Source organism: Camelus dromedarius, chromosome 18 (assembly GCF_036321535.1).
Source record: "Camelus dromedarius isolate mCamDro1 chromosome 18, mCamDro1.pat, whole genome shotgun sequence".
In the NCBI taxonomy this organism is placed as follows: Eukaryota; Metazoa; Chordata; class Mammalia; order Artiodactyla; family Camelidae; genus Camelus; species Camelus dromedarius.
In genome coordinates this window covers 8,280,351-8,295,221 of record NC_087453.1, presented here as the reverse complement: position 1 = coordinate 8,295,221, position 14,871 = coordinate 8,280,351, and the positions used below count along the sequence as shown (strand labels likewise).

Genomic DNA, 14,871 nt, shown 5'->3' with positions numbered 1-14,871 from the left:
GAACAAGGGAGGCCCACTGAGGGGGCTTGTCTGAGATGGCACTGGAGTCACCAATTTTGGCAGCCCTCCCAGGTGTGCATGCAATATGCGCACACACACAAACATGCACACAACACACAGACGTGCATACAAACACAGGCATACACAACACACAGGCACGAACACACACAGACACGTGCGCATACGCATGCAAACACACTGGCACACCAGAAGTCACAAACAAGTGAGCTGAGTTTCACTGGGCCTGCACAGTATTTAAAATTGTGGATTTATGGCTAACAATGGCTAACATTGTTAAAAGCTGGACATTTTTCATAAAATCTAAATGTCTTTTTCTTTTCTTTTTGAAATGATACTATCTGACATTTGTTAAGCTCTTAATATGCCCCAGGGACTTAACTGCTGAGCAAGGTTGATATTGTTATTCCCATTTTACAGATAAGAAAACTGAGGATAATAGAAATGAAGCAACTTGCTGAAAGGCACGCAACTCGTCAGTGGTAGAACCTGGATTCTAGTCCAGGGAGGCTGATCCCAGCGTTCTCTTTTCTTTTTTCTTTTGAAATTGGAGGTTCTGCACTAGAGGCTGGGAGCTGAGTGAGCCCTGTGGGCCAGGACGCGGCATTCTGGTTCACCCAGCCCCCACTCAGCCTACTTCATCTGCTTGTCACCTGCCTGCCCCTTGGCTTCTGAGTTTAAGACTCCCCAATATCCATCAGCTATGAAGGAGATCGATTTCTAAAAAGTCCACTTTCCGTAAAGAAGGCTGTTTGACCTGAGTCCCCTCTCGCCACTTCCTGGCTGTGTGACTCTGGGTAGATGGTCCAACCTCTCTGAGCCTCAGTTTCCCTCTTCTGTAAAATAGAGGCTAAACACAGGGTCACTCTGGGGAGAAGGTGAGAGAATATGAGTAGAGGTTGCGCCCAGCCAGGCCGCCATGAGGAGCTGTCAACTGTTAATGTCAGTGTTTCTGAAGGTGCCCACCCAGCTAAGCAGGCCCTGCCTGGACTCGCCAGGACCCCGGGCCAGGTGTGAGGGAGGCTTGAGGCAGTGACTGAGGGAGGGCAGCCAGGAGCACGGCCCAGTCTGAGCAGATGTAGCATCACCGCTGTCCCCTCTCCCGCCAGGCCTTTGTCAAGATGGTGGGGCACCACGTCTCCTTCCTGGAAGCCCATGTGCTTCAGGCCGAGCGGGACCACGGGGCCTTCTCACAGGCCCTGCGGAAGTGGCTGGGCTCCTCGGGGCTCCCTGCCTTCAGGAACGTGAGTATCCCCCCACCTCCCTGCCCCCCCAGACCCTGGAGTGGGGAGAGGGGCTCAGGAAATAGGAGTTCCAAGGGCATGGCTGGCTTCTGCAGACAGGAAGTGGTGTCTGGCTGGCCGGTGGAAGGCTGGCCCAGGTGGCTGGGGCGTCGAAGTCCCTCCCTCCCTCCTTCGCCTCCGCTTGCCCCGAGCTGAGGACCTCAGTACTGTGACTGCCTGCCTGCTCATCCATGTTTATTAAGTGCCTGCCGTTTGCTGAACACTGTGGTCCATATGGGGGCACCATGTGAGTAGAAAACAGCCCTTGCCCTTCTGTCCTGTCCTTCCACCCCTAAGGACATGCTCAGGGTGACTTCCAGAATTCAGACAGGGCCCCACTTCCTAAGGCAGGAGTCAGCCTCCAGCAGACCAGGGGGGTGGGGGATGGATGGTGGAGGGGAACCCAGCCTGCAGCCTGTAAAAGCCTCTCCCTCCCACATCCTTGCTTTCCTGGGATCCTCCCTATGTCCCCATAAGAAAGAAAGGATAATTGTGTCACTTTTACTGATAGAAATACTGAGGCCAGACTGATCCTGCAATGGGGACCCTCGATGTTTAAGACACCTCTGTCTTTCCAGCTTACTATCTATTGATTCCCTGCTGCAGGGGGCTTTGGGCAGTACCTGGAGATATTTTGATGGTCACAACTGGAGTCAAGTGGGTAGAAACCAAGGATGCTATTAAACACCCTGCAGTGTACAGGACAGCCCCCCACAATAGAGAATTATCTAGCCCTGTGTCAGTAGTCCTGAGTTTGGGGAACCCTGCCCTAAACGGGATTTGATCATAGCAATGGTTCATGTCAGGTCTGTTCGCAGTGCTTTATGTGTTGTTGTATGTGGCATCTAATTCTCACGCCAGTCCTTGGAGGAAGGTACGTTATTACCACCCCATTTTACAGACAGGAAACCGAGGTTCAGGATGGTGAAGGGGCTTGTCGAGGCCATGCAGCCTGGAGTGACAGGATCAGGTGGGAGCCCTGGTTGACCTATCTCCTGGGACTTGGCCTTCCCAGGAAAGAGATCTTGTCCAGCCAGCTGCTCTGTCCTGCCCCCCAGCAGGGTCTCTCACTGTCCCCTGGGCTCTGCCTGTGGGTCCCCTTCTGCTCCTCTGTTTCCTCTGTCCCTCCTGCCTGCCCCCCTCCCCGCCTCAACGTCTCCACTTAGTGTTATCACAGAGGCTCATTTACTGAGTGTTCACAGTGTTCCAGGCACTGCTGAGGCATTGCATGTGCATCAATTCATTCACCTCTCCCAGCCGTCGTGTGCACTCAGTATGACCCTTCTTCCCAACTGGCAGATGAGGAAGTAGAAGGAGTTGTATGTAGTCTTGCCACTTTGGCCCCATGTGAATTTATTCTGTTTGGCCAGGGATGCCTGACTGGGCATCACTCTCCAGTCCCTGCCAGGACCCCACTCCTCCATCTTCTCTCACACCTTCCTGAGGCATGCGCTGCTTACCTGCTTGCCTCCAGGTGAGTGACTTGCCTAAGGCCAGAAACAGCTAGACATGGCCTCACAGATCCCATGGTCTCGGAACTCCTATTGATCCTTTAGAGTACAAGTAAATGCCCCCTCCTTTGAGAAGCCCTCCCAGATTGCCCCCTTCTCCAAACAAATGCAATCTCTCCTGACTGCCTTCCAAGAACAGTGAAGTCAGGAGCTGCCTCCATGGTCCCTCAAGTTATGGTGACTGTTCTGGGTGACCAGAAGCCCCCAGTCACACTGTGCTTTGCCTACTGATGGCTTAGAAGCACCATGGGGGAGGAAGGACAGAGGACTTCAGTTGCCCATGGTCAACAAGTTTCCTAACAGTGGGGTCTGGTGGGTCCTTGGTCTCTGCACTTTATAGTCTTTTTCTATAATCTGCACAATTGTCCCCTTGTGGTTGGCACTAGTGTCCCCATTTAATTGGCAGAGACCAAAGCTTGGAGGGGAGACTCATGCATCCAAGGTCAGTGCTGGGGTTGGAACTCAGGCTGTGAAGTGGGGCTCCCCCACCCACTTCTGCTGCAGGATCCCACTGGGGTGTGGCCGGGCTTGCTGGGACCTGCACCCTTGTCTCTACCAGACTTGGGGCCCCCCAGGCCTACCTGCGGTGACTTGTTCCAGGAAACGCGTCCCAGCCAGGGTGGTGAGTCATTCAGCAACCCCAGCATGTTGATCTTGGCCCCAGGAGGGCTTTGTCTGGAGCAGGCGATGGAAGCAAGTGTGCACACACACATGTGCAGACCCAAGGGGCTCCAGGGCCGCACCTGCACCCAGGGTGCAAGCTGGGGTGGGGGGCTTCTAGAATAATGGTCATCACAGCTTGTGTTGGGGCCCTGACTTGGCAGGCACCTCATACCTTGTGAGGTAGGTTGAGTCACTGCCCCTATTTTACAGGTGAGAAAACTGAGGCACCAAAGTGTTGAACTGCTTGCCACCAGTGGTGGAGCTGGGATTTGAACCTGTGAGGCCCGGGCTCAGCGCTGGGCACCACTTGGCCCTGCTGGGTCTTTCTGGGCCTGGTTCTGACCCCTGGAGCTGAGATCTGGGCAGAGGGGCTGGGAGGTCTTTGCAGAGTGCCCGGATGGTTCACTGTTTCTTCCATCTGGATTTCCCGCCAAGCCAGGATTTCAGTCTGCAGTCGGTTCCCGTCAGTGCCCGTCCGAGGGGGACACTGCTTCATTGACCACTGTGGTCACCCTCCGGGAGCCCACACCAGGCACCCCCAGCAGTGAGAAGCCCCTCCACACAAGCCCAGATTCTGCTGCCTTGCCCCCCCTCGCCCCACTCCATCTCCAGGAGCGGGCGTGGGGCAGGGGTTCTTGAGCCGAGGGGTCCTGTCCCCACTCCCTTGGAAGCCCATCCCCCAAAGGAAATAGGCCACTCATTGCTGCCCCCCAGGCCCTCCCAGAGTCGGGGGGTTGGTGGGAACTCCCTCATGGGGCCTAGGAGGGGAGGCCTGCAGCCTTCAGCCCTGGAGCTTCGCCCCTGGAAGGGTCTGTGGGGGTCTGTTTCCACCCTCCCTCTTCCACCAGCCAGAACAGGAGTTTCTGGGGGGGCGGGCAAGGTGGGGAAAAAGTTGGTTCTTGTTTTCTCTGACTGCCATCCCATCTCCCCTTCTGGCCTCCATTCTGCCTCTCTCCTCTTCCCCACTTTGCAGACGCAGTGGGGAGGGCATGGGGCACCTGGGCTGGGTCTCCCAGCCCACCCACTCCACCCCCCCACCAGAGGCCCAGACCTGCCCCTGCCTGTGCAGCTTGGTGCTGGCTGAGGCCTGGGCCGGCCTGAAGTGTCCCTCCTCGGGACGAGCTCTCCTTGAAGGGCAGGCCATTTGCCTCTGACTTGAATTCCTGGAGAATCACACAGTCAGTGTCCAGACTGAAATGAGGGCTGGCCTGGTATCCTGAGCCCTCGGCGCCCAGATCCCAAAACGTACACATTTTGTGCTGCAATGTGAGTGCTCACGCACCTGCTTTCAGAGGGCGAAGGCCCATGGTTCCATGCTGCGCTACGTCAGCGTTTTCACTTACACTTTTACATCGACTCTTAAAGCGTCCCAGGACTGTCACTCTGTTTCACCGTGGCGTTTTTCAGCTGTGTGACCGTGGGTGAGTCTCTTAGCCTCGGAGGCCTTCGACAGCTTAACTGTCAGCTCACATGGCCTTGATCATGAAAGGTTTCGCTTGCTAGAAAACTGGTTTCGATTTGATGCAAAATGATGAGGGCCTCCTCCATTAAAGCAGTGGGAAGGAAGACAGGAGAAAGACTCCAGAACTCTCAGAGGGGAGGTTCTGAGCGTTGGTGGGTCTGAAAAGCCAGGTTTGCCTTTATTTTATTTTTTAATGGTGGTACTGGGGATTGAACCCAGGACCTCATTCATGCCAAGCATACACTCTGTTAGCCAGCTGTAATCCTCCTCCAGGTCTGCCTTTAAGTAATGATTTGGGACAGACTCAGCGGTGAGCAGGTATCCTGGTAGTGGTGACAGACCCAGCTAGGCACTGTTCTCAACTCTCAGCAACCCCTGGGGGAGGTGCTAGTTTTATCCCTATTTTACAGGTGAAGGAACTGAGGCACAGAGAGGTTTAGTAACTTACCTGAGGCCACACAGCTGGGCATCAGGATATGAACTCCTGTTCTTAACCCTCTCCAATATTGGGAGATCACAGCCTTGGGACAGAGCTGTGAACTTTACTTCAGGAAGCTTGGATCCAGTGGGAAAATAGAGACAGTAACCAAATCCTACAAAAATTCAGTAGCCCGTCATTTCTAAAGGGGACCCTGGCTTGCTCTGAGGGAGTTAGGGAGGGCCTCCGAGAAAGGGCCACCAAGGGTACGCCGAGACCTTCATGGTGAGTGTCATCTGAGGTTAGAAGAAAGGGTGCTCCCAGCAGTGGGGACTGCAAACTCAGAGGCTCTGCGGTGGGACTGAGCTTGGTGCTGGAGGGATTGTGGAAGTCCGGCTTGGGGAGTGAGCCGGGGAGAGTGTGGGAGATGAGGACAGGGCCAGATTGGGTGGGTGGGGTCTCAGGCCACACAGACGAACTTAGCACTATGTGAAGGGTAATGGGGAGCAATGGAGGGGTTTGTAGCACGGGAGTGCCTTGGTAAATTCACTTTGCTTAGAGAATTGCCTCTCTCCTGAGCTAAGGCTGGCATTCAGGGTCAGCGACGTCTTGTTTAGACTTGACCGTGAGAGCGGAGCAGGGCGTGTGGGTGCCCTCCAAGCTTCAGAGTTCAGCTGTTAGGAGTGCATTTCCTGGAAACATCTCATGCTGTACCTTGGGCTCACTGGAATCCTCGCCTCACTGGGTCTCAGGGCCTTCGTCAACTGGAAGAGAGGGAAGAGACTCCAACTGGGGCGTCCAGGTCTCTTGGCGCATATCTGGGTCCCAGAGACCCTGCCTGAGGAGGCGGCTCCATGTCTGCACGCAGAGGGCCCCTCACATCTGGAGATCATTTCAGGCAGCTGTGGAAGTGAAAGTGCGATCGAGCTGGAGCCACAGGGCCACAGGCCTTGGAAGGGCTGGAGCTCATGGCAGGTGTCACTGTGTCCCCTTGGTCCAGGCCCCATTACGGCCTGGTGGCTGCCACGGGTGTCCTGCTGACCACGCCAGGCCCTCCGCCCCTTGTCTGTGCCCAGAGGCACGGAACAGCCTCGCTAATTTGTTGTAAACCACGATTTGTTTTCCGCTGAGCCAAAACATCTTGTTCACGAGGTGTCATTTTGATTAATTTTCCGATGGATGAGAGTGTGGTGCTTTCCAAAGAAGGCTCTTTGGCTAATAGCAAAAACACTCAGGGCCAAGTCCTGACACCACACGGGGCCAGGCTGCCAGGGTGGATTGTGGCCTGGCCTGGACTTGCGCCTGTCCAGCCCACCTGTTCATACTACGCAGGCCCATGGGGCAATCTGGTAACAAATGAGTCCGTCTGCCTGGTGGGGAACAGTAGGGAGGGGTGGGGACTGTGGCCAATTGCAGACCCTGTGCCTTATCTGGAGGGGCAGAGATTTCCAAAAGCAGTCTTGCAGAAATGGGGGCGCAGGATGGCCAGGTTTTCCTGTTTGGGGGAGAAAGCTGGATATGTGGAGTTTCATATGACTCTTCTGATGTCTAAAAGTCAACCACCAATTTTTTTAAATGTTAAATGTTTTGGGAAAAAAAATCTCTTGCACATCCAGCACACTCCCCAGCCCAGATTTTAGGCTGGTGGCCTGGACCCCACGGACCCCACCCCTTCAGAGGCGTTTGGGAGCAGAGAGGAGTGGACAGCCCACGGTGCCTTTCACTTCTTGGCACCAGTCCCAGCAGTGGCACGAGTAACAGCCAGCAGTTTTATTGAGCATCTACCATTGCACCAACTACTGTAGTTGTACTGAGTATGTACACGAAGGATTTTCTGTGCCATGTCTCAACTCCCATAACAACCCCAGAGGCAAATGGTATCATTCCAGTTCACAAAGAAGGGACTTGAGGCTCAGGGAGGGCTAGTCACTTGCCCAGGGTCACACAGCACAAGCAGCAGAGCCAGGGTTTGATCCGGATTTGACCTTGTTCAGTGTGTCTCTCCCCTGCCTCTGTGATCTTCCCGAGAGCAGGAACCACAGCCTAGATGGTGGAGGTTGCAAACTGGAGATCCTTGGGTCCATTCTGCCCACCAGCATATGTTCTTTGGCCAGCTTGGTATTCGTATATATTTAACGTGAATGAGTTGCCAGCATTTTAAAAAGCAAATTTCACGTAAGAATGTCCACCTCTGGCTTCTTTTGGAAAAGCAGAGGTCTGGGCCCCTGAGCAGCATTCCTGCTGAGCCACCATCTGGCCCAAGTCACCCATTGTCATTACCTGCCTTTGGGTATTTGCCTTTCCTGCCTGTGTTGAGCACATAGTAGGTGTTCAGTAAATATGAATCAAAGGATGCTCTTGAGGCTTCCGTGGCCCTTGAAAGACCCCTCCCCCTAGATTTCTCCGGAGTTGGTTTCCAGGCCCTGGAGAGCTGGCTTAAGCTTCCAAGCCTGCCTCTCTTCCCAGCAGCTTGGGGCCGCCTCGTGGGCTTTCCCGGAGGTAATGGAGGCTGTGGGCGGGGCTGCCCTGCCCGGGCTGGCCTGTAGGAGTCGTCGGTGCCAGGCTTGGCGCCTCCTCCCCTCCCCCTTCATCTCCCCCAGCTCCCTCCTCTCCCCTCCCAGCCCAGCCCAGCAAGGGAGGGAGGCTCTGCCTGGCGGGGGCCGCCTCCCCCTCCCCCTCCCTCTCCCTCTCCCTCTGCCCAGTCCCCCTGGAGGGGTGACTCCCAGAAAGAGGCACAGCTTGCCTGGGGCTTTATCTCGTTTGTGGAGACCCAGCCAGGCACTGACACAAAGAAGGCAGAGGAGAGCCCGTGGAGCCTTCCCCCGGCCCAGTCCTGGCCTCTCCTTCTCCTTCTGCCCCCGTCATCCCTTGCAGTAAAAATGCAACACGAGCAGATGGCAAATATTAACGCAGCAATGGAGGGCTGAGTGGTGCCTGGTCCCCAGCCCCGCTGATCCCCCTCCAGACTGGCTCTCAGGGAGTCACTCAGCGCTCACACATTAACGGATTTGTTTGACTCCAGATATGTTGTGGCACGCGTGCAGGGGAGGGACACAGGGCTCCTGGCAGGCTGATTTGGGAATCAGATTTGGGTTTTTTTAAGCATTGCGTTTTTGATAAGATTTTGAGGCTGAGTGGGGAGGAAGTTCCTTTCCACAAGGAGGGTTTTTTTATTTTGGGGGCACTGTTTGTTGAGGCCTCCATGGGAGCACCCCAGTTTCTCCCCAGCAGTGAGACACACTCAATGCACTGTCTCCAAGCACCGCCACCCCTGTAAGCATCCCTGGGCACAGCCCTGCCATCCCTGGGTCTGGTGAACACTGTGGCCTTTGCACATGCTGGTCCCCTGCCTGGAAAACCCTTCCCGCTCCCTGCCTGGCAGTGTTTATTCATTGTTCAAGGCTAAGTTGAATGTTGCCACCTTTGGATTCCCCCAGGCAGCGTTCCTCTGGGCTCGCCAGTCCCCTGTTCTGTTCACTCCCCTGTTGGCGCAGCACCTTGGGGAGGCACTTGTGTTTTCACCAGTTGTTCCCCAAGACCAAGAGTTTCTCAAGGGTAGGGACTGCCTTGCCTTGACTGAGTACTAGTGATCATGACGATGTTGGTGCCAGCAGACAGTGTTCTGGGCTCTTCTTTGGGTCGGCGCAGACGAGCACTACCCGCCTCGCTTGGCTCATCCTCATGCCCGCCTGTCTCATTACCATTCCCACTTTGCAGATGAAGAAACTGAGGCCCAAAGAAGTTAGAACATTTTAATTTAGCCTGGTGTTGACCTGTTTGACTGATACTCTTCATGCCCCAGGGGTCAACCTTCAAACACTGGGATCAGGTGGGGCCCTGGGTGAGGGAAAGGGGCTGGTGGGGACGGTGGCCAATGGAAGAGGCAGGCGCCCTCGACTCCAGCCAGGAACAAAGGCTCAGAGCGGCCTGACCTTGCCCTTTCTTAAGGAAGAGAGGTTGGGGAATGCAGAGTTTTACATGAAATCAGTTGATTTTGAAAACAAATCTGAGCAGCTCAAAGAAATATCGGGGGCCTATTGGCTCCCAGGCCTCCATCTATGTCATGGCAAAGATCGAGGGTAAATTGGTGCCTACTGTAGAGTCTGGTGGGCTCACTGCCATTTTACTGGGGGAGGGAGAGAGGGGCCAGCATCCCAGCAGCAGGGACTGCCCCGGAGAACTGGGGGTTGTGCTGGGCAGGCAGGGTCGGACCCACCGAGCAAGTGATGGATCCTGGCGGCATTGGCCACGCCTGTGGTCCTGCGGCTCCAAACCTTCCCAGGCCTTTGCCCCCAGCACCTCGGCAGCTGCTCTGGGTCCACTGGGGGGTTCACTGGGACCGGTTTACCTGGGCTGCCGGGCCAGCTTGCTCTGGCCAGGTAGGCCCCCGTCTCCAGTGCCTGTGTGATGGCAGCTGGGTCCCTGCAGGTCTCAGGATGTGAACCACGTGGGTGGGGCACCCGTCCTTCCCTGCCAGCCTGGCCATTTGCGTCTCCTAGGTGGGGGATGGGGAGGCATCACCTGGGGTATGAGGGCCGTTGGCTCTCTCCTCAAAAGGGGTCCTCCCTGAATGTACTGCCAGCAGAGGTGGTCGGTGGAGGTCTTTCCTCTCCAAAGATATTCATCAGGCACCTATACTTTCTGAGCTGGACATTTGATGTTTCCTCAGTCTTACGTGATGTGTCGACAAATGCAGCTCCCAATATCCACTTTTCTAACCAAAGCATCACCCTCAATCTGCCCTCCCTGCTCGCCATACAATGCAGCCCCCCCTCCCCTTCTTCACAAATGTGTAGACGAAACCCCTGCAGCACTTGGAGTCAGGGTGGCTGAGAGCATGGACTCAAACCAGGGTTTCGCAGCCTCAGCACTGCTGACATCTGGGGCCAGGTCACTGTCGGGGGCCATCCTGTGCACGGCAAGATGTTTAACAGCATCCCTGGTCTCCGCCCACTAGATGCTGGTAGCACCTCCCCTCGATTGCGACACCCAAAAAGATGTCTAGAAATTGCCGAATGTCCCCTGGGGGCCAAGGTGCCCCAGGTTAGGAACCACTGGCCCAGCTGAATGACAGTCTTCAAAAGGAGGCGGCAGTGGTACGTGGGACTCATCATAGCCCCTTGTCAGCTTTTGCTCATTTCCTATAAATATAGAAATTGTCCAGAATAAAACATTGAAAAACAAGTGAAAGCACCGGTTCTGGAGCCCGACAGCCCTGGGTCTGTATCTTGACTCTTCCATCTGTGAGCAGTGCTCTGAGCTCATGAGAGGAGGTTGCGGGTTTAGACGTGCGTGCTTCCCTCTCTGTTCGGGGAACTTCCATCCGGCACCTCCTCTGCCCCAGGCCCTGTCCCAGGTGCGAGGCTTGCAGATCACAGGAGGGGGATCCAGGTGCAATGAGGACGTCCACGCCACAGACGCCGTGTTGAGGGCTCTGGGCTGACCTCATTCATCACTCAGTTCCAGCTGGCTATAGTGAGGTGGGCTGCGGTCACTGGCTCCATTTTCTAAAAGAGCACCTGAGGCAGGGAGAGGCGGAGTCAGTTGCCCAGTCTGCTGGAGGAGGGAAAGGGAGCGGTGGAGGTGGCCCCGGCTGTGTGGCCCAGAGCCTGCCTCCCCAAGCTCCCTGCGCTCGGTGCCTGAGGCTGCTGGAGTTCTTTTGGTAGAAAGCTCCCTTTGGATGTGCGGATTGTTCCACCCCCATGAGTTTGTGCAGATCCTGCCAGTGGAGGCTGAACTGGACAGTTCTCTCTCCCGCAAGCCCCCATGCCACCTGGGCCAGCCTCCCCTGCTGCTCACGCCAGGACCATGGTGGTTCTGGCCTTGGTGGTGGCTTAGGAGCGGGGCTTCTCAGCAGAGGCCCGGCTTGAGGACATGTCCCAGGTGATGCTGGGTCTTGAGGGGACAGTGAGCACCCCAGGGTCCCCCCTGAGCCCACCTCTCCTACTTCCTCCCTGCCACGGGCCTCGTGTTCATTTGACACAGGAGGGGCCCGGACTATGGTTCCTGCTATATGGAGGTCTCAGCCCCTGGCGGGCTCTGTCTGGTCCCCTGCCTTTGACTCGTTCACCTGCCTGTCTCTGCCTCTCTCCCTGTGTCTCTGGGTCTCTGGCTCTGCCTGTGTGCCTCCTTGTGTCTCGCACACAACCTCAAACCCTCGCTATGCCCCCAGTCCCTTTGCCCCTCCCCCACCCTGCCTCTCCCCGGCTCCCCTTCGGGCTCACTGGGACCGCCTGCCTCAGATGGAAAGAGAAAGGCTGTGGGCCCGAGTGGGTCACCCCCTGTGGGGAGTGGAGGGGCAGACCAGGTCTGAGTCCAGTCTGTGTCTTCTGTTGGGTGGCACTGAGGACACCCACTGCCCTGCTTGGAGCTCTGGTGTCCTTATTGGACCTAAGTGTGCCCACGGTTGGGGTAGGGGGCACAGGGACATGTGTAGCATGCAGTGGACATGGTATGTAGAAACTGTTAGTAATAACAGTTGTGAATTGAGCACCAAGAGATGAAGAAGTAATGAAACTGGGTTCCTGCTTGAGCTCAAAGTCACCCTGGAAAGTAAACTCAGAGGCAGGTGTTATTAGCAGATAATTATGAGGTGGGCTGCATGCTTCTGATTCCTGTGCATGACAGAAAAGGGGAGAAGAGAGGCCAGGAGAGGACTGTGGGAGGGGACAGTGCGGCCTGATGTGTGGCGCTGGCTTGGCACTGGGTCACACAGAGATCCTGAGCGAGGCTGGACTGCGCAGAGGACGATTGCAGGTTCTGGGGCGACATGATGAGCAGGGAGGTGAGTTTCTCGTTAATGCAGGAACCTGTGTGATGCCTGCAGCTGGGCTGGGGCATCTGGAGAAAGTGTGATCCTTTTGATGCGTAAGGAGCCTGGGAAGTTCTTGAACTTGGCTCCATTTGTGGTCAGCTTTCTGCTGGGAAAATTAACCACGTCTCATTAAGCAGTAAATTCATCCAGGTGCCTGTTCCGGCTGATACCATCACACCTTGTCACGTTGCCAGACTTAATGTCAAGGCCAAATTTCCCGTTACTTGGAGAGTCCTAATAATTAACTTGGGAAATTCAGTCAGAGAGGGGGAAATCTTGGCTTTTAAATGGTGAGAAGCCGGAGCAGGGAGGTGGCTGTTTCAGGGACATACATCACTGAACACCTGCTGGGAGGTGCTGGGGGTGACATGGGTTGGGGATCTCAGCATTGTGGCCCCAGCATTGCCTCCTTCCCTCCTGTGTCTGGCAGCTATTTGCTGGCCTGGCCCTGGCTCCAGAGGCTCCTGGCAGTGCCCCCAGGAGTGTGTGTGTTGAGGGTGGCATGGGCAGGAGGGACTCAGATGGCAGCGGTCATCACCGGGAGAGAAATCGGAGGCCACAGGCCAAGAGGCCGCTTGCAGGGCTGGTTGCCAGCACATTTGTGCCCAATGTGGCCCCATAATCTGTCACTGTCTGGCCAGTGGGCATTATTGAGCCCTTGTGGAGCCTGGCCCCATGATGGATGAGGGGCCACGCCTCTTAGGGGCTGAAAGGTGTTCTGGGTCATTTTTGAGGCTCCTTGCAAATTAAAACTCGACAATGGACTAAGAACTGGCCTCCACAATTGTGATTTAGTTTAAATGTTCATGATTTGAAACTGAATGCATTTAATACTAAAAATGCAATGTTATAAAATTGTCCATTGGGCTGTTCACAAGCTAATGACAGCACTTGGGAAGAATGTGAATTCAGGGGGCCATAATAATAATGAAATTGGTCATCATTCATTGAATGCTTACTGTTTTCTAAGCACTTCACGGTTATTTGGGCAAAATACCCTATGAGATAGAAACTATTATTAGTCCCGTGTCCAGATGAGAAAAACAAGGCACAGAGAGGTTAAGTAACTTGGCCAAGATCACACAGTTAGGCAGAGGGACCAGTGCCATCTGAGGAATTTGGAAATGGGACATCATTTACTGTGCTGGAGGAAGGGATCCTGCTCTCAGCGCTGGTGGCTCCATGTGGGCCTTTGGAGGGGATGTTAAGGGTACACATCCAGGGTCCTCTGTGATCTCTGCCTCCACTCCCACCCTCATTCCCATAAGCAGCTTGTGCCACTTCAGAGGGAATGGGCAGATGGTGGGAAGCCTCTAAGGCTTGGCCCCTGGGCCCCTGGGAGGCCCAGAAAGTGAACCCAACCCCTGCTTCTGGTTCTCTTGAGAGCCTGTGGGGTGGCGGTGGGGGTGGACAGTGTGGCCGGACCTGCGGGGTATTTTCTCATCTTCTGTCCCTGCATAACTTGGGCTTTTGCTCCTGGAGACCTTGGGATCTGGTGCCTGGAGGACAGCACCCCCCACCTCCCGTGCTGCGCACACCCGCCTCTCCCTCCCCTGTTCCCCTTAAGTCCTTCCTGGCTGCTCCAGGAGCTGCCACGTGTGCAACCCTTTACCCCTTCCCTCCCCAGCCCCTGGGCCAGGCTGGGCTTAACTCTTTTGATGCCGAATCTCTACCCACCACCCCCTTTAAGTTTATTCATTTGTTCAGTCATTTATTCAGCAAATACTTTTCATCCACCCCCTATATGAGCCAGGTGCTGTTTCAGATGCTTGGAACCTAAGGAGGACAGAGAATGTTCTGGCCTTCCAGCAGCCAGTGGTCTAGTGTACTATGTAATGTGCCCCAGGGGAGAGAGAAAAGTGAAGGAGGGCAGGGAGATGTGTGCCAGGGGACAGGAGGTGGTTAGGGAAGGCCTCACTGAGAAGGTGAAATGGAGCAGGTCCAGGTGGCTGGTGTCTGGAGGAGGACGGGAAGGGAGCATACACCTGTACACTCTGGGCAGCTCGGGGAGCTGGTGAGGCCTGAGCAGGCAGCGTCTTAGAGCCAGAGGTGGAGGTGGGCAGAGCAGATGGAACAGGTCGTGGGGCCCATACCAGGACTCTGCCCTGGAGGGTTTTGCAACATGGAGGAAGATGCTGGGAGTGCAAGGGTGGATGGAGGTGGGGAGGTGGGGAGGTGGGAGCTAGCTGCTGGGATGGTCCAGAGAGAGATGCTGGTGGCCTGGACTCGGGGCCAGGGCAGAGGTGAGGAAGCATGGTCTATTCTGTGTGTGTGTTTAATTGAAATTGTTTATTGAGACAACTATAGATTCACATGCTGTTAAAAGGAGTAACACAGAAGTGGGGGGGGGTATAGCTCAGTGGTAGAGTGCATGCCTAGCATGCATGAGGTCCTGGGTTCAATCCCCAGTCCCTCCATTAAATAAATAAGCCTAGCTACCTCCCCCACCAAAAAAAAAAAAGAAAGAAAAATTCTTTTTGAATGAAGTAGCCGAGAGAGCCCTTGTACACTTTGCTCAGTTTTCTCCAATTGTAACATTTTACAAAACTGTGATACAATGTCACATCCCGGATGTCAACCTTGATACAATCTGTTGCTCTTACTCAGATCTCCTGTTTGACCTGTACTCACTTGTGTGTGTGCTGAGTTCTATACAGTTGTGTCTCTTCTGTACAGTTTGAGTTTATTTAGATTCCTGTCTC

General features: G+C 55.1%; 1 protein-coding gene across 2 annotated transcripts in view; it reads left to right on the top strand.

The window, feature by feature from the left end:
- BCAS4 (breast carcinoma amplified sequence 4) overlaps window positions 1-14,871 on the top strand; it is a 50,527-nt gene that overhangs the window by 23,599 nt on the left and 12,057 nt on the right. Inside the window, exon 4 of one of the 2 annotated variants that reach the window (XM_010978664.3) lies at window positions 1,128-1,262. The exons of the other annotated variant lie outside the window; for it this stretch is intronic. Within the exon in view, the coding sequence (XP_010976966.1) occupies window positions 1,128-1,262 (135 nt within the window). The remainder of the gene's footprint in view (window positions 1-1,127; window positions 1,263-14,871) is intronic. 2 annotated transcript variants of the gene reach the window in all.